General features: G+C 55.3%; 1 protein-coding gene across 4 annotated transcripts; it reads right to left on the reverse strand.

Moving 5' to 3' along the window:
• Positions 1 to 909: 909 nt before the first annotated feature.
• Frmd8 (FERM domain containing 8) lies at positions 910 to 21,824 on the reverse strand. Of its 4 annotated transcripts, XM_027944078.2 has the most exons (11): positions 21,678 to 21,821; positions 21,280 to 21,364; positions 19,421 to 19,588; positions 15,401 to 15,502; positions 15,045 to 15,103; positions 14,769 to 14,935; positions 11,523 to 11,750; positions 9,681 to 9,804; positions 8,709 to 8,852; positions 4,639 to 4,843; positions 910 to 2,655 (listed from the first exon to the last, which is right to left on the reverse strand). In XM_027944078.2, the coding sequence occupies exons 2-11, from the start codon at positions 21,362 to 21,364 to the stop codon at positions 2,537 to 2,539; spliced, it is 1,401 nt and encodes a 466-aa protein (XP_027799879.2). In that variant the 5' UTR covers positions 21,678 to 21,821; the 3' UTR covers positions 910 to 2,536. The 4 variants fall into 4 exon arrangements, with proteins under 4 accessions (XP_027799879.2, XP_027799880.2, XP_071472170.1 ...); XM_027944079.2 differs by lacking the exon at positions 11,523 to 11,750 and having other exon boundaries at positions 21,678 to 21,822; XM_071616069.1 differs by lacking the exons at positions 910 to 2,655; positions 4,639 to 4,843 and adding an exon at positions 4,857 to 5,150 and having other exon boundaries at positions 21,678 to 21,824.
• Positions 21,825 to 22,549: the final 725 nt, after the last annotated feature.

Consider the following 22,549-nt stretch of genomic DNA (forward strand, 5'->3'; position numbering starts at 1 on the left):
GAGCTGGCCAAGACTGTTTTCTGGAGCCTCGGGAGTCAGTCCAGTCCCTCGTGACCATGCTGAATTTCTCACCTGCAGAACTGCGAGATCCTGGATGTTCTGGTGTAAGCCATTAAGACTGTAGTGATTGTTCACAGAAGTGACACTGGGGGTGGGACACAGCAGGTCTGGGGTCATACACCATGTTACCAATGGCCTGGGCTGCTCCTATGGCCCTCTTCTCCTTCCCAGCCTCCCACAGAACTGAAATGTGAAAGAGTTGACCCCTGCTGCCCGCCCACCCATGCCAGCACTAAAGTGCCCGACAACCCTTCGAGGTGGGCACTGTTATTATTTCCAACTGAAAATTCAAGAAACAGACCCAACTCAGAGCCTCATGCTGTACCTGTGGTCATGGCATCCTGTGTCTGGATCAGGCAGAGGCCACACAGTGCACAAGGCACCATTCACTGTCAGGAATGTCCAGGAGACAGCCCCAGTCCCAGAACCACACTGCTGTGGGAGCACGTGCCGTGCCCCCCATCTCTAGGGCCCCTCCCTGTTGGAGGAGCCTGTGTCACTGCTGTGGCAGCCTCCTGCAAGGCCCACTGTGCTCCAGGGTGGGTGTGACACTGTCCCTGCCCTCCAAACTGGGTGCTGCTAACAGGATCTCAGGGGAACAAATGGCCTCTGGCTAGGCCCAGGACACAAGGAGCCCAAGGGAGGGTATGGGACTCTGCAGAGCCCACCTGAATCACCCTTCCCTGGGGGCGCCAGTGGACCACCAGGGCTGGTGGGGCAGCCCTGAGGGCTTGACACGTACTTAGTAAAAACCAAACAGGCAGCGGGCAATCAAGTCCCAGGCTGCAATAACACACCCTCAGTATTTCATAAACCACTCCAAAGTTTGCTAGAAATGGGTTTATTAATAAGTCACATGATACAAAAGAATGAGGACATTTAGTAGAATACTGCTTTGTCCCAAAGGGCAGGCAGAGAAGGTTAAGGCACAATGGATGTTTAGGAAGTGAGAAAGGCTGAAGGGAAACATGCAGTGTTTGCACCCGGATGCACACCGGCCATGCCCCTTGGCCATCAGATAAGAATACAGTGCAGTGACAGTCAGTGGGCCCCAAGTGACCAGAGGGCTGGAGCTGAGGGACAGCTGGCAGCTCCAGGAGGTCACATGACTCCAGGCGGGGCAGCAGGACACAGCAGCTCATGCTGTCCCGCAGCAGGGACACCCCAAGAGGCTGAAGAAGCCTCCCAGGCCTCCTCTCTCCACTTATTCACTAAGACAATAATGTCCCTGCTGTGGGAGGCAGAACCGCCTTGAAACATCTGGGGCCTCACAAGCTACCAAGGGAGGTGAGCGGATCTCATTTTTGTAGCACGAGAGGTGTGCACTTCCCCGCTCTCCCCTGGGAAGGGACTGCAGAGCAAGCCCTGTGCCACCCAGGCCTGCTCTCCTGGCACTGAGAGCCACAGACCACAGACAAGCCCAAGGGCCCGGAAAGCCCTCCCTCTAGAGCCTGGCTCCTCCCAGATAATTCCCATCACAAAGCCACTGTTGCCAGGAGGACAAAACTGGGACAGCAGGCAGCACCTGTATCCAAGTCCCCTTGTCAATGTCCTTGGAGGGGAAGAGACCAGCTAGCAGGTCTCCTGTAGGGACTGTCCCCCAGGGAACCCCCAGCATTGCTGAAGGCACTCTTAGCTCTGAGGAGCAGAGGGCGCCTCCTGGTGCTGTCAAGGTTCACAGGCTTCACCAAAGCAGGGGAGGGGGACCCCACCTGCCGCAGACGCCTGGCCCTGGGGTGGGGGAACGGCCTGGGCCTAGGAGAGTGACAGAGGGCTTTCAGGAGATTTTCCCAGTGTGGAGTGTGGGTCTGGTGGGCTTGCTGGACAAGCCAGCCACTTCCCAGCAGTGACATTAAAGACTAACAAAGAGGCACTTTCCTTCTGCTTAGTATCCTGTGTGCCCACAGGGTCACCTGAGTGCAGGGGGCACCCTGCCAGTCCCATTCAGCCAGGCAGGGGTGCCAGGGGGACCTCACCTTCTTCGGCATGGTCCAGTCCCAGGAGGCCCTCCCACTTCCTCGGAGTGCCAGCCCACCCTGTGGTGTGGGTGGAATGCCGCAGAAGGAATGCCAGACATGGTCACCCAAGTCCAGGGGAAAATCAAAGGCACGCTGAACCTGCAGGTCCAGCCCTGGTCCTCAGCCCTCAAAGCTGCCAGCAGTACTTTCAGAGCAGAGGACACTGTCCACCTTGAGATGGGCATGAAGGTGTGTCTGGGGTACGAGGGGGCAGCTGGGGCCCCATCAGGTGGTCCTGAGACAGCAGCTGAGCCCAGAGTGCAGGCAAGGGAGGGCAGGTTGTTATAGGGACCTGCGGGAGGCCGCTGGCCAGCGCTGCAGTCCAGTACGATCCCAGGCACAGAAACCACCTCTCCACGGTCTGACCCAGCAGGCCCTGAATGGCCAAGGTGGCTTCCGCCACACGCTCAGCTCTGGAGACGACTCGGCCTGGCCCTGGCCTGGGAGGACGGCTGCCCTCAGCCCTGCTCCGGGCTGTCGGTGGGCTGCACCACGGTGTAGCTGCCCTGGCTCGTGGAGAGCTGCCGGCTGAAGAAGGACGTGGTGCGCTTCGGCTTCACCCGCTTGATGCCCCTGCCTGTGGGGAAGCCAGAGGCACGTGCTGAGGCCCCAGGAAGCCGTGTCTGTCTCCAGTGGACGGCTCTCTTGGGGCCTGTCTGGACTGAGCGCCCACTTTAGACCCATCCACTCTCCAGCTCTACCACAGGTAACAGGATGAGGGGGGACACGTGGCTCCAAATCCCAGGCAGTGGCCCTGTGCTTTATCATGGGCCAGCAGAGCTGTCCGAGGAACCTGCCGTAAACCTTTTCAACTGACCAAAGAAGCCAAATTCCTGCCACAGACACAAGTGACTAAAGACAATCCCAGGAAACAAAGAATTCTCTCAAGTTACTGACGTCAAGCTAGGTGATCAAGGTCGACGGCCAGCCGCACGCAGACCGTGGGCACCTCTGACAGCGATACAGACAGCACTGGCCTCTGTGGTCTTCCTCTCCCAGAACTCACGAGCCCAGGCGACAGACCAACCCCAGCACGGGCTTTCTACCAAAGCCTCAACTGGTATGACACAGTCGGGGTCACCAAATAAGGAAAGTCTGAGAAACTGTCACAGCCAAGAGAAGCCTAAGGAGACAACTAATTGTGATGTCTCTTGGCTAGGACCCTGGGACAGAAGGCCATTAGGCAAAAACCAAGGAAATCAGAATGAAGTGTGAGCTTTCGTTAACAATAACATCAAACTCTAGTTGTTACACATCCCCTATTCGTGTAAGATGTTCATTGTTTTGTTTTTGCAGGGCTGGAGTCAGAGCCCAGGGTCCACTGATCTCAAGAGGTTAAAAAAAAAAGCAACAGAACAAAAATGGGCAAAAGAAATGAACAGTCATTCATGAAGGAAATATACATGTGTACAGGTGCATGAAAATGCTCCGATTTCACTGGTACTCAGACACCAAGAGTTCTCTCCAAGGCAGACATGGCCTTGGAGGTGAAGGGTGAAGGTGGAGAGGGCTCCTGTCTCTGATGGGAGGGCACGGATGGGCACAGCCTCTCTGGAAGGTGGCAGGTATCCAAAGTCTTACCCTGCACACCCTCAAACCCAGTAAGTCCACTCCCAGGAATTTACTCTTAGGAGACAGTTCAGAATCCAAGGAAGAAATCAGTTATAGGTAAGTTGTCTATAATAACCGGCTGGAAATAAGACCAAAATAACATGCTTCTTGGTTAAAAAAAAAAAAAAAAATTTTTTTCTGGTGCTAAGGATTAAACTAGGGGCACTCTGTCACTGAGCTATGTCCCCAGCCCTTTTAATTTTATTTTGGGACAGGGTCTCCCTAAGTTGCTGAAGCTGGCCTCCTGCCTCCTAAAATGCTGGGATTAAGGTGTGCACCACTATGCCTGGCTTCACATTAAAAAATTTAAATGCACTGGGCATGGTGATGCACACCTGAAATCCCAGCAACTCAGGAGGCTGAGGCAGGATGATCCGAGTTCAAAGCCACCTCAGCAACTTAGCACGGCCCTAAGCAACTTAGAACTTTTCTCAAAAAATAAGAAAAGTCCCTAGCACACGCGAGACCCGGGTTCGATCCTCAGCACCACATAAAAATAAAGGCATTGTGTTGTGTCCATCTACAAAAAAGATTCTCTCTCTCTCTAAAAATAAATAAATAAATAAATAAATAAATAAAATAAAACAAGGGCTGGGACTAGTCATGGTGGTGCCCACCTGTAATCCCAGTGGCTGGGGAGGCTGAGTCAGGAGGATCCTGAGTTCAAAGCCAGCCTTAGCAATGGTGGTATGCTAAGCAACTCAGTGAGACCCTGTCTCTAAAAGAAAAATACAAAATAGGGCTGGGGATGTGGCTCAGTGGTCGAGTGCCCAAGTTCAATCCCAGTAACAAAAAAAAAAAAAAGAAAGAAATTTAAATGCTACCAAGATGTACAAAGAACCTAGGTGTGGCAGTGCACACAGGCTAACCCATGGCTCCAGAGCTTTCCACCCATGGAGTCCCTGGGGCATGCATGAGTGTGCGTGCGTGGATGTGATGGGTGGCTCACCGTCCTCCACGTAGTCAATGGTGGAGAGATGCTGGATCCGGCTGCACACCACGCTGCCCTGCCTCCGCAGCTTGGGGCGCTGAGTGGGAGGTGGTGAGGGCCCCGCGGCCGAGCGGGGGACGGATGTGCTCTCCTGGGGAGCAGCGGGCTCTGAGGCCAGGTTCAGCTCGATGCAGTACTCAATGAGGCCACTCATCAGCTCGGCCTGGGAGAGGAGCAGGGCCAGCGTGAGGCTTGTGGCCCAGCCTTGCCATGGCCATGGCTAAGTGACATCAGATATATAGACCCAAGGCCCTGCCCTCTTGGAGGGTGGGGGCAGTGGCGAGGAGGTGGGAGGACTTAGGAACCACACCATTCCCAAGGCAGGGAGGGCTGCAGTGGGTGCTCTGGGGACCAGGGGGCAGGAGAGGTGTCCCACATGAAGACTCCAGAGGTGAGGCCGGGTGCACTGGGCATGGTGACACACACCTGTAATCCCAGTGACTCAGGAGGCTGAGGCAGGGTCCCCTGGTCTGGGAGGTGACGTGGAAAAGAAAGAACATTCCAGTCAGAAGGCACAGCCTGGGAAGGCTGCCTGTGTGGGCTGGAGCAGGAGGAGAAGCCCGGCTGGGCTTCCAGAAACTCAGCAGCTCCAGAGAGGGTGAGGAAGGGAGGGGGCGCTCGGCTACAGAAAGCCACTGTGTGCCGGCTGGGAGCACCTGCAGGCCTGGGGAAGTGGGGTGTTGTCACTGGTGGGGGTGGCTCCCTCTGAGCACATTCTTCAAAAGTGACATCTTCTAATAGATTTAAAAACAGAATGCACAGACATAAAAGGTGAGGTAGCCAGATGTCTGCGGCCATAGCTGGACACAATACAGAGACCTCGGTTTCTCAGGGTGTCACAGACAGAAGGCTGTCCAAGGGTGGCACCCATTTGAGCATCTACTGTGAGCCAGGTGTTGCTGCAGGGACTGGGAAATGGCAGGGGGAGTCAAGCTCTTGTGCTTCCGAGGAGAGGCCCCCAGGACCAAGAACTGATTGTGGAGATGGGCTGGGTACCTGCTGGTAGCCCCTGTACTGGTCCAGCCCAACTATCCCCAGTGTGGCCTGAGGCCTCAGCAACAGCACAGCGTGCCCTCGGGAGGAGTGGGAGAGTGGGCAGTTCCCTGGCCCCAGAGGAAGAGCAGCAGCTGAGGCCTAGTTTCCGCACTGCCCTCTGGGCATGTCCACAGGGTCCTTCTTCTCTCACTGTCCAAGAGCGGGCAGTGGGCTTGTGCACAGGTGGCAGCTGGGGGGGACAGTCCTACATGAACTGCAAACACAATGAGGAGCACCCTAAGCTCCTTGGAACAAGAGCTGAGGCAGAGCTTAATGCTTGGGGGGTCACAATGCAACCCCCATTTACAACACCCCTTCACAGAACTGCACTCTCCAGGCCCTGGGGATGACCAGCACGCAGGCTCCTCGGCCCCATGAAGGGGCTGGGAGGAGCCTACAGCTAAGGCCGCTCTCACATTGGGCAAAACCAGGTCTTCCCACAGACCAGGGCAGGCTGGGATGTCCGCTCAGTCTGTGAACACCAGGCAGGACAAGCGACAGGCAGACAAATCAGAAGGTGACAACTCTAACTGTCCCCATTCACAAACAATATAATGGCCTGCAGGAAAACTACCAGACTAGGTGAGTGAGCTGAACAAGGCTGCAGAATACACGGCTGCTGTCCATGTGCCACAGTGAATGACTGGAAATCAAAATGGCAAGAGTACTACCAGACACAGAGCAGAGGGCAAAAAATGGAAAAGAAAAGGGCATAAAGCTAACAAAATGCTAATGAAAGAAACCAAAGACAATTAAACGGAGGAGATACAGAAATAAGTGGGGGCTGGGGGTGTGGCTCAGTGGTACAGCACTTGCCTAGCACACATGAGGCCCAGGGTTCCATCCTCAGAACCCCCCACCCACCCCAAAGTAGAAATGAGTGGACTGAAGCCAGTCAGTTATCTCCAAAGTTGTCAATGCAATCTTAATCAAAATCCAGGTGGTGCCCAGCTACTTGAGAGGCTGGGGCAGGAGGATCCCAAGTTCAAGGCAACCTATTAAAATCCTGTTTAAAAATAAGAATTAAAAGAACTAGAGATGTAGCTCATTGGTAGATTCTTGGGATCAATTCCCAGTACCAAAAAACAAAAACAAATCCCGGGTAGTGTATTCTTGGGGGGAGGGGGGCAGACAGGAGAAGGGTAGAAATCAGCATGCTAATTCTAAAATTCATATGGAGGGCTGGGGCCATGGCTCAGTGGTAGAGCGCTTGCCTAGCATGTGTGAGGCCCTGGGTACAATCCTCAACACCACATAACATAAAAATAAAACAAAATAAAGACATTCTGTCTATTTACAACAAATTTGTGTGTGTGTGTGGTGCTGGGGATTGAACCAAGCACCTTGTGCATGTGAGGCAAGCACTCTACCAACTGAGCTATATCCCAACCCCCAATTTAAAAATAAATAAACAGGCTGGGGTTGTGGCTCAGCGGTAGAGCACTCACCTAGCACATGCGAAGCACTGGGTTTGATCCTCAGCACCACATATAAGTAAATAAATAAAGGTCAATCAACAACTAAAAAAATAAAATAAATAAAATAAAATAAAATTCATATTGAAATTGCAAAGGAACTAAAATAGCCAAAATAAATTTGTTTTCATACTGGGGATTAAACACAGGAGTGCTTGACCGCTGTACTACATCCTTACTCCTTTTAATTTATTTTTTATTTTTTTGAGACAGGGTCTTGCCGAGTTGTGATCCTCCTGCCTCCGCGTTCCAAGTTGGTGATTACAGGTGTACACCACCATGGCTGGTCCCCAAACAACTTTGAAAAAGCAAAAACAAACAAATCAAAGTTCTAAAATTTCAAGACTTAACTGTAGGTTGAGCATGATTTTGTGAAAATCTGAAGTCCATTAACTTGTTTTCTTGTACCTGGGAACATGGGGGTGCCTAACCACTGAGCCACATCCCCAGCTCTTTTTTTATTTTCAGATAGGGTCTCACTAGGTAACTTAGGGCCTTGTTAAATTGCTAATACTGGCTTTGAACTTGTAATCCTCTTGTCTCAGCCTCCCAAACTGCAGAGATTACAGGCATGTGGCACTGAACCCACTCTGGGAGGTCCTAAAGTTAATCGTGTTTATCACACAACCCAGAAATCTCACTCCCAGGTTTTTATACAAAAGGAGACCTATGCCCACATAAAATCTATACATAAATGTTTGGAGCAGCTTTACTAATAAAACCAAAAAACTGAGAACCAAACCTCCCCAGTGGGTGAGAGGGTGAACTGCTGTACGTCGGGCAATGGAAACCCACTTGAGAATAAGGGGAATGAACAGGGGCTGGGCAGTGTTAGGGCGCTTGCTTGCCTAGCATGGCTGGAGGCACTGGGTTCCATCCCAGCACCACCCCCTCCCCCAAAGAGAACCAAGTGTATGGATGAGCCTCAGAATCATGCTGCTCAGTGCAGAGAACCAGCCTCGGAAGGCTGCATCCGTTACACTGAAGGGTGGAGCACAACTGGTTGACCCATCCACCCCGATGGGACACTGGTTGTTTCCCACCTCTTGGTAAGACCTACGATGCCACCTGCGGGAGAGGACATGTGCTTTTAAAGATGGGAGTCCCTGAACTCATCTACGTGCCAAGAGAGGAGAGGAGGAGCAAGAACAACCCTTCAAGGGATCCGACAACCAGGGTGGGAGGAGGCGCAGGGGAATGGAGGTTGGGGCCAAAGGTTCGCCGGGTACATGGACAGGCCACATACAGAAGCTCACTGAAGGCTGAACCTTAATGTCTGTGCTCCTCATCTGAGACCTGGAGTAGCCACAGCGCTGACCTCATGGGGCCTTGAGCACAGGAGAAGATAGTGCAGCTGCTCATGCGGAACTGCAAAAGCCTCAAGGAACAGCTGCTCCAAGGGCAGCTGCCACTGCCACCACCTCGGGCTGTGAGAGCTGCAGGGCAGTCCTCCCCTGCCAGCCCCGGCCCAGCAGAGCCTGCCCTGTGGGGTGACACCACTACATGCTCCCCACTTACCTGCTTGGAGTAGATCCTGAGCAGCTTGTTGACAGGCACACCCTCACTGTCCCCATCGAACTCCAGCCACAACACAGGCTCCTCCTCCTCGGGGGAGGTGTGGTCCCAGGACAGCTCCTGGAAGCTGAGGCCCAGCAGGACGTGCTGGGGGGTGGGGGGAGAGCGAGGCTTGCTCACCTGGCAGTGGCCACCCCACCCTGTCCCACTCAGCCTCAGCCTGGAGGGGACTCCTGCTGGGGTGTTTGTCTCTCTGGGCTGTCTAAACTCCTCCATGTGTTTCTCTAAGGAGGGGAGCCGGCATCCGGCATGCTCCTGGGGGCTGGGGTCCAGGGAGGCCGAGAACCTTATTCCTCAGGCTCCCACCCGTGGGGCAAGGGCCCTGACTGCTGAGTCACCTCAGGGAGGGGGCAGTGGGACAGGGAGGTCTCTGCCATGAGACCAGCCGGCCAGGAAGGGCTGGAGTCCTTGCCTGGGACAAAGGGATGTCAGTCAAAACTCTTCAGCCAGTTTGGGAGGGTTCTTGTGCCCAAGTGCAGGGAAGCTGTCACTGCACAGGGAGAGCTGCTGGCACAGACGCCTACACTGGCAGACACAGGCAAGCCAGCCACGACCAGGGAACAGCGGGCCTTGGGTCCCCCCCTGGGCTCCCAGCTGTAGGGTCTTTCTGGAACGCCAGCAGCTGGACTCCACCACTGGCCAAGCAGAGCAGCCAGGCACCCTGACTTCCTAAGCTCAAAGGGAAGATCCCTGCTGCAGCTTCCTCCCCGCTCTGGCCACGTGCAGCCCAGTACCTGAGGCAGAAAAGCTGACCCAGAGCAGACCTGAGGAAGCAGGCCTCCAGGGACAAGCGGGAGGCACAGTCCACTCACTGTAATAGGCCCAGGGGAACTAGGAATGCCTGGGCAAGACCTCACTCCCTTCTGACCCACAGAGGTGGCCTAAGGTCCCACCCCAGAGCACTGGAGGCCGTACCTTCTCCCTGCTGTCGATGACATGCACGCCTTCCAGACTGATGGCCACAGTTACTGACTTGCGTCCGCCCCGGTGTAAAAAGCCCTGGGCTGGCTTGTCAATCTCGCCATGGAAGAAGGCACAGCTGGGGAGGAGACGAGGGTCAGTCGCTCCTTCCAGCACTTGGCACACTGGGGAGGACCGCTCTGTGCTCTAAGATGGCTTAATCTGTTTGGGTTAAACAGAAGCCTGCTCTGGAGGAGGAAGAACTGAGCAGGGTGAGGGGAGGTTTCATGGGGGTGGTGGCATATAAGCCAGCAGTGCAGGACATAAGGGACTGGGTGGCACAGGGCAGAAGAGACAGGAGAGAGCACGAACCCAGGAAGGGGGACAAAGCAAGCTGCGCTCAGGAATGCCTGGAGCCTGGGACTTGGCCTGGGGGTCAAGGCTAAGGTCACTAGAAGTAGCCACAGAGCCCTGTTGCCCACTGTCCAGGACAAAGATGCTTGAGCAGCAAGGACCTGCTGGGACAAAAGAGAAGTGAAGGCCGGCCCGGTAACAACTTTCTAGGCTTAAGACTGAGAAGGTTGGGGGGGGGGGGGTTGTGGCTCAGCCGCAGAGCGCGAGAGCGCGCTGGCCTAGCATGTGGGAGGCCTGGGTTTGATGCTCAGCACCACATATAAATAATAAATAATAAAAAAGGATATTGTATCCAACTAAAAAATAAATATTAAAAAAAAAAAAAAAGACTTGAGAAGGGATGTTAGAGAAATAGCCTAACATTTGTGAGGCCCTGGTTCGATCCCAAGCACCACCCAAAACAAGACAAAACAAAAAACCAGACAAAGAAAGAAAGAAAAAGGCTGAGAGGGAGCTGGGCATAGTGGTACACGTCTGTAGTCCCAGCAACTCAGGAGGCTGAGGCAGGAGGACAGGTTTGAGGCCAGCCTCAGTAACTTAGCAAAACCCTAAGCAACTTAGTGAGACCCTGTCTCAAAATACAAAATAAAAAGTGCTAGGGATGTGATTCAGTCATAAAGAGCCTCGGGGTTCAATCCCCAGTACCTAAAAAGTAAAGTGTAGCTTAGTAGTAGAGCTAGTAGAGTGCTTGCCTAGCTAGCATGCACAAGGCCCTGGGTTCCATCCCCAACACACAGTGAGAGGAAAAAAAAAAACAACTGTGGAAGCCAGTGGCACTGGTTGCCAAGCCCTCCCCCCTCTTCCACCTGTCCCACCTCAGCAAGGCTGATGTCCATCATCAGCCTCAACAACGAGGGCGAGCCCAACAGTGCACGCGCACAGGACTCGAAGCTGCAGCAGTGCAGCATGCGGCGCTTGGTCTCTAGGGATCATCCTGACCTGACTATGTCTGTCTCAGGTCTCTGTCATTACCACTGGGCCTGTGCCAAGCCTGTGGTTCATTGCCACACCCTCCTCTACTCGCCTGGCTGCCATGCCTGCCTGCAGGTGACCCCCTCTCTCCCCCGCCTCGCACATGAGCTTCACTAGGCAGGGACCACAGGGCCTCTGGCTCGTGAGGTCCCTTCAGTGCAGAGTGCCCAGCGTGCAGTAGGTGCGCGGCAGCTATTTGTGATACGTTGACCGGGTGAGCCAGAGAGCTGAGTGCGGGTGCTCGGCCAGGCCAGTGACTAAGTGACCATGGCAGGTGGGAGGAGAGCCATCCAGGTGTCCTGGCCTGGGACAGGAGCGGGGAGCACAGGTACCCGGCTTAGGCCTAGCGCTCATGCCAAGACCGCGCTTCACAGGAAGGACGGAGCAGCTGGGGCTCCAGGGGCTCACGGGCAGCTGCCTGGACAAGCCTGCCGGGCTGTGAGCAGGGGCGCCAGGGCCGAGGCTGCTCACCCGTAGAAGGGCAGCTCGTGGCACTTGAGGAGGTAGGCACGGTAGTGGGAGCCCAGGGTGGCCTCCTGCCCGCTGTCGCTGCTGCCGACTGCTTCCTTGACCTGGCGGTAGGCGTTCAGCAAGCCCTGCTCGCCCGTCCCAGACTTGGCACTGCGGCCCCGGAAGGCAGCAAAGAAGCCGTGGCCCCGTTTGCAGAGATGGGCAGGGAGGAAGGAGTCCAGCTTCTCTCTGTGGAGGAAGGAAGTGGGTGCTGGTGGCCCTACCAGAGGTGCCAAGGACTTCAGGGTGTGGGTGCCACACGCAGGGGGAAAGGAAGGGCTTGGTTGGTGCCTGGTTGGGGACCCACAGGGCATATGTGCTCACCAGGGCTCTCCCCTGCCATGGACATGGACCCCTAGAAGGAACCCCACTGTTCCATTTCAGCTAGGGCCTGCTGAGCCTGGCTCAATGGCCAACCCATCCTGGCCAGGAGGGGCTCCTGTCAAGTGCAGGTGGGGGCGCTCTCCCCTGTAAGAAAAACAGAGTGACCAGAGGAAGTGACCTCCAAGCCAGCCACTGGGTAAGAGGCCCAGGTAGGCATACCAGCCATGGCGGGGGGCAGATCTGCCCCTCTACAGGGCAGGTTCTGGAGTTGGACCTGCCTCTGCCTTGACCAGCTGCCAACTGGCAAGAGGTATCTTCTCTGCTTTGTGCTGCTTCATCTGCAGAATGAGGACGGTACTGCCACCACGGGCACCAGTGATAGTTACTGCCACCCTAAACACGTAAGACTCCAGGCCCAGGCCCAGGATTGGAGTGGGAGCCCCCTGAGGGCAGCCCAGGTCTCATCCACTCTGATCCTGCTCTTTCCTACTGCTCTAGGAGCCAGCCCATGTAGCCACGAGCAGAAGCCCTTGGACACATGCCTGTCCCTTGAGTCCTGTCCCAGTCTGTGGCACCATCCATGCTGCGAAGAGCCTCCACACGGCAGACCCTGCCTGCCTCCCCCTCAGCACCAGCTCCCCACCCAGGAGACCCAAGGAAACACCACCAAGCTGGCAGAAGGGACAGATTCAGGGTCCACCAGGCCCATTCTCACCCCAGGAGAGGAGATACACTAGTGAGAACACCGTGGTGTGCTAGGCTCTGTGGAGGGTGTCCCAGTGGGCCCTGCGAGGGGCTCGCTGACACGCAGGGTCAGGTGAGTACAGGAAGTTGGGAGGCACCGAAGTGTGCAGGAAGGGACAAAGGAAGGCTGGGACCCAAGAAGAGAGCCAGAGCAGGCCCCATCGGGAACCAGATCGGCAGGAAGGTTTCAGAGCAATGTCTGTGTCACAAGGAAGGACGACTGGCATTTCTGAACTGGGAGCTTTTCTAACCAAAAACTTGTGCAAGAGGCTGATGCTTTCTTCTGCCAGATAAAGATGCCAAAACACCAGCCTAGAATCAGGTTCATGAATAATAGGGCGCCCCATCACACACGCACACAAAGCAGGAAAGGATCTCGACATACATGCAATTACTTCCGCATCTTAGGCCACCCAAGGATTCTGGGGGCCATGGATTGGCTGTTCCAATAAACTAAGGTCAGGGGCTGGGGATATGCCTCAAGCGGTAGCGCGCTCGCCTGGCATGCGTGTGGCCCGGGTTCGATCCTCAGCACCACATACAAAGATGTTGTGTCTGCTGAAAACTAAAAAAATAAATATTAAAAAAAAAAAATTCTCTCTATCTTTCAAATAAATAAATAAATAAAATAAACTAAGGTCAGAACTCTTGGTCTACGAGGCTCCAGGGCTCCATCTTCCCTATATACGAAACACAGACACAAATCCCAGCGAACACAGAAGGCTGGGGCGCTGGCATGGGCCCAGGCTGAGGTCAGTGCTAAAAGATCTCACTGTGCTGCCATCTTCACCAGAGCAGAGGGGTCTTGTTGAGGATTCTGGAGCCCCAAATACCCCAGGCCATGAGGGCAGGGGCAGATGCTCCAGCAGAAGGGCAGAGGGAAGGAACCTATGTTGGCTCAGGAGGCCCAGGCCCAGCAGGCATGAGGAGGGGACCCCAGAGGGCTGCTATGGACATTTTGTCACCTGTCCCCTTATACCCCTTCATTCAGGAACAGCTCCCACTTGCCATGAGAAAGCCTTTCTTGCTCTCAGCTCACGGGGTTTGTTGGGTTTGTGGTGGGACCTATGGAAGGACCTGGGCTGCTCACGTCATGATGCTTCCTTTGGGTGGACCTGGGACCAACTCACTAGTCACCAGAATGAGTCCAAGGGCTCTGGTCACACAAGGGAAGAGCAAGTTACCACTGGGCCCATGGCATGAGTGTGCCTGAGCTGGCAGGGGCAGGAGGACGAAGGCTAGGCCAGGAGAGTGAGAACGGGGCAGGGTTCCAGCTGAGCCCTGGCACTGAGCTCGGCCGAGGCTCCTTGACCACACTTGAATGCGACCTGAGCAAGGGCTCAGGTGTGCCAACAGTTTGAGCTGGGTTTGTTGTCACTTACAAGAGGAACAGATGTGCCTACTACCAGGGCCTGGGCCCCACAGCCACCAGCCTTGGACCAGCTCAGCTGACAGCCCTCCAGGTCAACTCTGAGACTGGGGTAGTCCTTGCCAGGCCCCAGTCATCAGCCCCAGCACAGGGTCCCTGTCCTGCACACCTCTCTCCTGCCTCATCCACTGTAACAGGGTAGTATCTCTAAACCTCAGCGGCATCCTCCGTGGAGGGGAGAGCGTGGCCTGGTGTGCTGCCAGGGCAGACTCAGTCCTTGCCCCTACCCCCACCCCAAGGCCTGCATATCACATGGCAGAGGCAGCCCTGAGAAGGTTGGGAAGCACACAGCTGGCTGGATGAGTGTCTGGGGAATGGGGTTCCATTCCTTGGGTTTGGAATTAAGCTGGACTGTTACTGGCCACTGGAGAATCAGTATTGGTTAGTCCCTGGCTGTGACTTCAATGAACAAGGCCAGTTCCCTCCTGACTTCATCCAGAGGCCAGCCTCCGCCCTCACACTTTCCTAGGGCCTCTTGGGCTATGGAGTCTTCTTAGACAGCACTTCACCCAGGTTTCCTCTGCCCAGATGAGGGAAAGGGGGTTCAGAGAGGTGGAGCAACTCACCCAAGGCCACACAGTGAGCATGTGTGATAGGACTGAGGCCTCCAAATTCCAGGACTGTGCCCCACCTTGCAGGACCGATGACCACTCATAAGTGGGGGCAACTTCCCCTACCAGGTGCCCCTGCCTTGGGTCACCTGCCCTCACCTCAGGGTGCAGGCAGCAGGCTGGCCAGGCTGGTAGGGCCCGAGCTGCACACGGCACACCAGGGCGCCAAGCACCTCGCAGTCCTCCACATCACACGGATATCGAGCGGTCAGCACGTTGCCCTTGGCCTCCTCATACAGCAGCCGCAGAACCTCCGCATCGTGGATCTGTGGGCCAGTGTGGCAGAGGACTGCTCAGCCAGCTGGGGCAAGGCATGAAGGGAGAAGGGGAGCTGGCACGGCCTGGACTGGGTACTCTCCAGGGCTCACGCCTCACCTGGAGCTCCCGCCGCTTTGGGAAGAACACGTTCCTTCGGAATTGCAGGGAAGGCTCATCTGGGGAGGGAAGCAGTGTCACTGGCCAGCCACCCTGCTCCGCCCAGCGCTGCCCTTCCCTGTGACTGGCTCAGGCCCAGCTCCCAATCTCACCCACCTTGACTACGAAACCCTCGTGCCAAGGGCCCTGAGAGAGGGCTACACAGTTCACCGCCTCGCCCGATAAGCATCCCAGCTGCCCTTATTCAGCCTCCCCTAGGCACCTGATCTCCCGTCAGAAGTGGCTGCCCAAACCTGGGGGAGATGCAGGGCCTGCCCTCAGCTAGGGCAACTCCACCTGCCCAAAGCAGCACTGACCCATGGCCACATCGTCGTCTGGGGCGTCAGTGAAGCGCAGTAGCAGCTCGGGCCACTGGCGGCCCACCTTGTAGGGCTGGTGCTTGGGCTTCAGCTGCACCTCTGCAGGATGAGAGGAGAGGTATCCATGCAGCCTCAGGAGCAGGCTGATGGTGCCCACCCACCCCCGTCATAACTGCCCACTCATGGCAACAACAAGGACAGTCACATCTATCAGTAACTGAGTAGGTACAGAGTGTCCAGAACCAATTCAAGTGGTTCTTACGCATTTACCCTAATAACTCTATTGTCCATTTCATCCTCAGAGAAAACAGGGCTCAGAGAGGTTAAGCGACTTGTCCAGAGTCACAAAGAGTACTGGGCTTCAGAGACAGCCGACCCCTGCTCACTCCAGCCCCAGGCAGGCTGAGGTGGATGGAAGGGGCTGGGGGGGGGGGCATGCAGAGAGACCCAGAACTACCAGGAAGCAGACTCTGAGGCTGGAGATGAGGGCCCAAAGTTTGGAGAAGCTGCCTTCCCCTGCCCTTGGCAGGGCCTGGGCCTCCCCACTGCCAGGCTCCACCTTCACCTCCACGGCACACAAGATGGTGCCGCCCAGCTCCCGCCTGGCTCTCACCTGGCTACCTCCCACGCCCCCTCCACTCTGTTCCTGCTACACAGGCCTTAAATCACTGAACACTCCTAGGCTGACTGTCGTGGGACAATCTGTACTTGCTGCTCTTCTTGCCTTGGATTCCTGTCTCCCAGATCTGTACATGACTGGACAACTCAGATCTTAGCTCAAGGTCATCTGCCCTGGACTCCTAACTAAGGCAGCATCTCCTCAAAACCTTCTATCTGTGCCCTCATCTGCCTGCCTTTCCAGCACTTTCCACCACCTGACAAGCTCTCACTGCCTCAGCCTGCTTTAGACTGAGTGACACGTGGACAGGAGTAGATCCTGTGCGCACAGGGCCCCAACATGGACTGGCACAATGACTGAACACTCACTCACAGCGCCTCAACCTCTGTGCTATCAGCCCAAGATTCAGCCCCTCGGACCAGGGAACAAGCATCTTCAGCTCACAGGCCAGAGTGCCACCTGGGGTGCTGCCCTTTGAGAGGTGTGAGGGGTTCCACGCTCACTCAGAGGTGAACTGAAGTGTCTGCTGAGGATGCAGGAGGGGGAGTAGCAAAACACCTGTCACTCACCTGCCCTCTATCGTCTGCCCCACATGGCCTTCTTCTCCCCCTCCCCCTCCCCGCAGATGGCTGAGTTCCTTGTCCTGCCAGCCTAGTGCCAAGAGTCCTCATTTCCATTCTTTGGACCTTTTGGAACTTCCACCTGGACCCAGATCTCTCCTTTTTTTCTTTTTTTTCAGGTACTAGGGATTAAACCCAAGGGTTTAAACTCTACCACTGAGCTACATCCCCAGGTTTTTACTTTCCTAAAATTTTTAAAAAATATTTCTTAGTTGTAGATGGACACAATTTATTTGTCTTTATGCAGTGCTGAGGATCGAACCCAGTGGCTCACACATGCCTCACACACTGCCTAGCGCATGCTAGGCAAGCGCTCTACCACTGACCCACAACCCTAGCCCAACTTTCTTAAAATTTTGAGACGGAGTCTTGCTAAGTTGCCCAGGCTGGCCTCAAACTGGCAATCCTCTTGCCTCAGACTCCCCAGTAGCTGGGATTACAGGTCATGCCACCACACCCAGCTCCAACCCTGATCCTGATCTCAAACAGGAGCACAGCTCCAAATTGGCCTCCGTCTCCAGGTTCTTCCATCTAACCCTCCATCCAGCTTCTCCAGTCCTTTCTTATCCCATCATTTCGGATCCAGATTCCCAGAGGCTCCACAGTCCTCATTTCCCGCTTAGATCCTTAGTTCCACCCATATGTCACGCCCCACACACTCCCCAAGCAGGAGAATATGCCATTTGCCTCAACAGTTGTGTTTTTCTCCCCTCCTGGAAGTGCTCTCTTGCCACCTTCCTGCCTGATCAGTCCCTCCTCCTGCTCTATCTGGAGACTCACAGGATGTCAGGGCTGCGAGGGCATCAAGATCATTTTCAGAGGGATGGGGACTGCCAAGGCCAAAAGGAGTTAGTCAGGAATAGAGTTCTGTTCTTCAAACTTCTCTTCTCTACACTTTCAACTTGAAAGTACCAACTTCGAGTTCATTGCGGGTAGGGACTCCATCAGTCTGGTTCCCTGCTGTACCCCCAGCATGCAGAACACTCCCCAGGGTCAGAGTGCTTTGTGCCCTCTTATGGAATAAACAAAGTAACCCACTAGCTGGGGTCCACTGGACACACTGTGGGGAAGGGGAGACGTGGGGAAGGGGAGACCTGGGGACAGGGACATCCTCCTGTCTTCACTACAGGTCCTGGAAACTCAGAGGATCCCGTTATCAGAAAAGGACTATGCTAACCCCATGGTTTCAGACTTCCAGATGGGCTTCAAGCCTGGAGGTTGTCACCTAAATAAGACTGACAGTCCCTGGAGCCCTGCCCCCATGCAACAACAGTGGCATCTAGGAGGCCAAATTCTACCAAAATGTGCAAGGGGGCTCCTGCAGACGGTACCCCATCCCTGTCTTGCAGGAACTCTAGCCCTGGGGTCTCTGCTACTGTTTCACCAGTGTGCTGTGGGAGAGCTCAGAGGTTCTGGGGCCTGAGGCAAAGCTGAAGTGTAGCATTCACCCTCCAAAACCAGCCTGGGAACAAGGTGGGTGTTGACTCCGCAGTGGCCTCAGCCATCCTCCCCCTGGATGGGCCAGGCCACACAGACAGCCCATTCAGTTCTTGCCACTGGGGAAAGGAATGTGATGAGGGAGGGGGTGAAGGAAGTGGAGAGGGGAGCAATCTGCCTGGCAGCAGCACTGGGAGCCTCCCAAGGCAGGCACGGGATACCCACTCAGGCTCACCACCCCCAGCTTTCCAAAGATACAGCCAAGGGGCCCCGTCCTGACCAGAAGCTCTGAGGGTGAAGGGGGGTAGCTGGGCTGGGTGTGGAATGGCCAGATACGGGTCAGCAGGAAGAGGGTAGGCGGCAGCCCTAGAGCAGCAGCTGCGCAGGAAGCGGGCGGGGGCGGGGGGTGGGGGTGGGAGTGCTGGGAGCTCCCTTTCTTCTACTTAAACTCACTGGGATGCTCCCTCTGGGGGACAGGCACAAACCCCAGTGGCCTCAGGAGAGGCGGTAGCCTGGGGCTGGACTCAGGCTATCCTGCTCACCCTCTTAGTGGGACTAGTCACCTCCCTACCCTGTTCCTCTACAACAAAGGGAATGTCCAAGCCCAGGAAACATGCCTGGTCCTGGCACCAATTTACTTTCCCAGATGATGACATGGGGCATTCTGTCCTGTGGCCTTCTTCCTGTCCAAGGCAGCAGGTCCAGGGACCCTATTCACCCAGGGACTCCTGGGTAAGGGTCTGGAGGGCCAATGCCCCCACTTCCACCCCACCCTGGGGTCCCAATATGAAAGGGCAGGATGTGTATAGCCACTGGGTCAGAAACCAGGCAGGGCTGAGACCCCTGTCCAGAGAAATCATGTACTTCCTCTTCCTGTCCTTTCCACCCTCAACAAAGGCCACACCATCACTGCAGCTGCTTCCTGGGTTACACCTCACTTTCTTCCCTAACCCCAAGGAACAGAACACAGTCCAGGGACCAGCACCTCCCTTCTGTTTTGGGAGACCTCAAATTCCTCACTGCAGAACAGGTCTAGGCCACATGATGTGAAATTGTGCTCTCAGAGTGAGGCCTAGCTGTGGCACAAAAGGTATGCTCAGTGAACAGGAAGCCCTTCCCTCCCTCCCCCAGAGTCCTGGTTCAGGCCTTTCCTCTGCCACCAGCCAAATAAAAGTGGGGATAAAGGAGTCAGGAGTCTCCCGAGGGCTCTGGATCCTCAAAGGGGTAGCTAGCTCCAGGACACACTCCTGATGTGTAGTAAGTAGCCAGAGGTTCCCGAAGCAGCACTAGTCAGTGCCCTTCCAACCCTCCTGCCCAGGGCTGCTCACCATCAAGCCTTACCCAGCAGCGGGGAGACAAGCCAGAGTGCAAAGGCATCTAGGGCAATGTCTGGGAGCTGCAGGACTTCGCGGACTGCCCGGTGCAGCTCGTGGGCACTGAGTGAGGGCAGGTTCTCCACAGCCAGGGGCACCACTGTGTCATCGGCCAGGTACACCAGTACATCAGCAGCTGTGATAGAAGCCAGGCAGGGTCAGCTAAGGCCCACAGCCTGGCTGACCAGGCACCCTTCACAATCCTACACCCCTTGGGGGTGACCCAGGCTACACTCCTGAAACAGAGCCTCAACAATCTTTCCAAAAGACCCTGTTAGGAGTGCTGCCTATCAGGACTTCCATGAGACCCTCAAACCACCCAGAAACCCAGCACTGTGGCCTTGATACCAGCCTTACCTCACCTTAACTTAGAGCTGGCCATGATAAACCCCTGCCTCCAGCTCTCTGGCAACCCCAAGCACTGCTGCATTTCTGCCCTGAAGAACATTCCACAGGTGAGGAACTATGCACATAAGCTGAACCCATCCTGAGGTCACAGCAGTTAGCCTATGAGGCTGGGAGTGAGGAGGGATGGTGACCCACTGTTTCCCTTAGCCTGGACTAAAGAGAGAATGAGTCTTGCCTAGGAAGGGAATGAGGATTCCTAAGGCCACCCCAAGACAAAGAAAGTTCTATGTCTCTGCTTCCTCAGGACTCTTCAAGCCTCAGAGGTCAGTACTGTGGCCTTTCAGGAGAAAGCCTTAAGCAGGCTAGGGAGCCAGGTGTGGTGGTGGTGCACACCTGTAATCCCAGGGACTCAGGAGATTAAGGCAAGAGGATCTCAAGTTTAAGGCTAGCCTTACCCACTTAGTGAGACCCTGTCTCAAAAACTAAAAAGGGCTGAGGATGTGGCTCGGTGGTACAGTGCCTCTGGGTTCAGCCCTCAGTGCTGCAAAAGGGGAGGAAAAAAAAAAAAAAAAAGCAGTCTAGGAAAGGACAACCCAAAGAGCTGAGCATTCCCTTGTTACAAGCTATGGGATTTCCATCGGGAGCATAAAGCCAAAGAGAGACCCTTGGCAGGGTAGCAAGATTCAAATTCCCATCCCTGGAACCACAGGCAGCAAAGGAACACTGAGCTTGGAGGCCCACACCCCAGGGTTCCAGTGCTTGTCAGCTCTCTAGGGCTAACTGGCTGACTTTGGCTAGTCAGTTTGAGTGTTGGCTGACCCATCTGCAAAAGCAGAGATAATATCCCTCCCTCAAAGACTGGCTGTGAATCAAATGAAGAAAGCCAGTGAAAGGGAAGGGCATACTTTAGAGTCAACTGTGAAGGTACTTTTTGGATCCCCAGTCTCTTCTGTCTCTACAGCTACTTTGAGAGATCAAAAAATCATCTCCTGGCACCTCCAACTTACAGGGAGGGAAAAAGTTCAGCTCCAACTCACAGGGAGGGAAAACAGAGGCAATGAAGAGAAGCTCAAGATCATGATCACCTGAAGGTTTCCAAAAGCCTGTGATTTAACCTCTCTAGGGTCTAGTTTTCTCCCTATAAAAGGAAGATAATGACCCCTGCCTTTGAAAGGCTGTTTGTGAGAAAGAAAAGGAACAAAGAAAGTGAAGGTGTCACTTTTCATTCATATGTTCCCACTCGAATTTCACAACCAGGTGAGACTTGACTGTTCTATAAATGAGGAGAGCAGGAATTCAAGGACAGTACCAACTGGATCACTAAGCTAGTCACAAAGCCCAGGTGCTCTGCCTCTGGCTTGTTTAAGTTTGCCACATCTCATAAACACCTGATATCTTAAAACATAAGATTAGTAAAAAAGACAAGGCAGAGCCACATCTCCTGGAGGGTGCAGAGAGAGGAGCAGAGCAAGGACCCACCTCGGGCTCCCACTGAAGACACGCTGCTCCGGTGGGACCTCTCAGCTGGGCCAGGCTGACCAGCATTGCCTTCTGGCCCGTCCATCTGCAAAGGGAAAGAGAAGCAGCAGTTACTGGGGGTCCAGAGGTGGGGAATGAGGGTCTCCTTTAGCTCTTCGCGAGTAAGAGAAGGGGTCTTAGCCTGGGTCTACAAGGCTGAACAACCTGCCTGGCAGAAACCAACTGTGCAGGCTGGAGGTGAAGCGTGCCCTTCGGCTGACTGGAGATCGGGACTGGTGAAAGGAGTCAAGGCAGTGACAGGGGCGGAGGGTCGAAATTCGCTAGCCAGAATGTCCAGGCAGAGCACCGCGAGCCCCAAGCCGGGGCGGGGGCCAGCCAGGGAGTGGCCGCGCTCTCACCTCGCAGGGTCGCAGAGCCCGCAGCCTCAGGCCAGGATTCAGCACTGACTCTGGCTCCCAGCTCCGGCTCCAGGGCCCCCTAAGCCTACCACCGCTCTGTATCCGGGCTGCTACAGGCGTTCCCGCCCCTGGGGCTGCGCCTCGGAAGCTGCGGTAGGAGGAAGCGCCGCAGTCAGACTCCGCCTCCCCGGCCGCGGGAGCCAATCGAAGCCTGAGGCCGCCGCGCACGCTCTCTGCGGGCGCCAGAGGGACCACGCCCCCACGGGCCGCGCATGCCCAGATTCCCCGGAGGTCCCGCCACGCCCCTGGGTGGGTCACGCCCCAGGCGTGGCCGCGACTTGAACCGGCAGGGTCACCAACCCGAGTGACCCCAGTCCAGTTTCTCTACCCGCAGTCTCAGACCATTGATCTGCAGTAGGGTGTGGTAAAGATTCAAGAAAGGGAGGGGGCGCGAGTGTAGGCGTTCACTCCATTCGCCTGTGACTTTGGGGTCGCACTCCCTCCTGAGAGATGAAGATGCTTGGGTGGACTGGTCAGCCAGCTGAGCGCTGGGCAGAGGTGTCGCAGGCAGCGGCCTATACCGCAGAGCCCTCTGGCCGTAAAGGGTGGTGGTCATGAGACAGTCAAGTCCCTTCCCCTCTGGGCCTCTGTTTGCTCATCTGTAAAATGACTTTGGACTCCATTCTCATTCTCAATTTATTTGTGTATGTCAAAAACTGAGGTCAGGCACAGTTTTTTCAGGGCACAGTCACATGAGCCTTGGCTATCTGAGACACACAGCCTCTGAGACCTTGAGATATTCCCAGACATTGGAGCTCTGAAGAGGCAGGTGTGAAACCACCTATCTGCCAACTCACCTCACCAACATTTCC

The sequence above is a fragment of the Marmota flaviventris genome, chromosome 9 (genome assembly GCF_047511675.1).
Source record: "Marmota flaviventris isolate mMarFla1 chromosome 9, mMarFla1.hap1, whole genome shotgun sequence".
Taxonomy (NCBI): domain Eukaryota; kingdom Metazoa; phylum Chordata; class Mammalia; order Rodentia; family Sciuridae; genus Marmota; species Marmota flaviventris.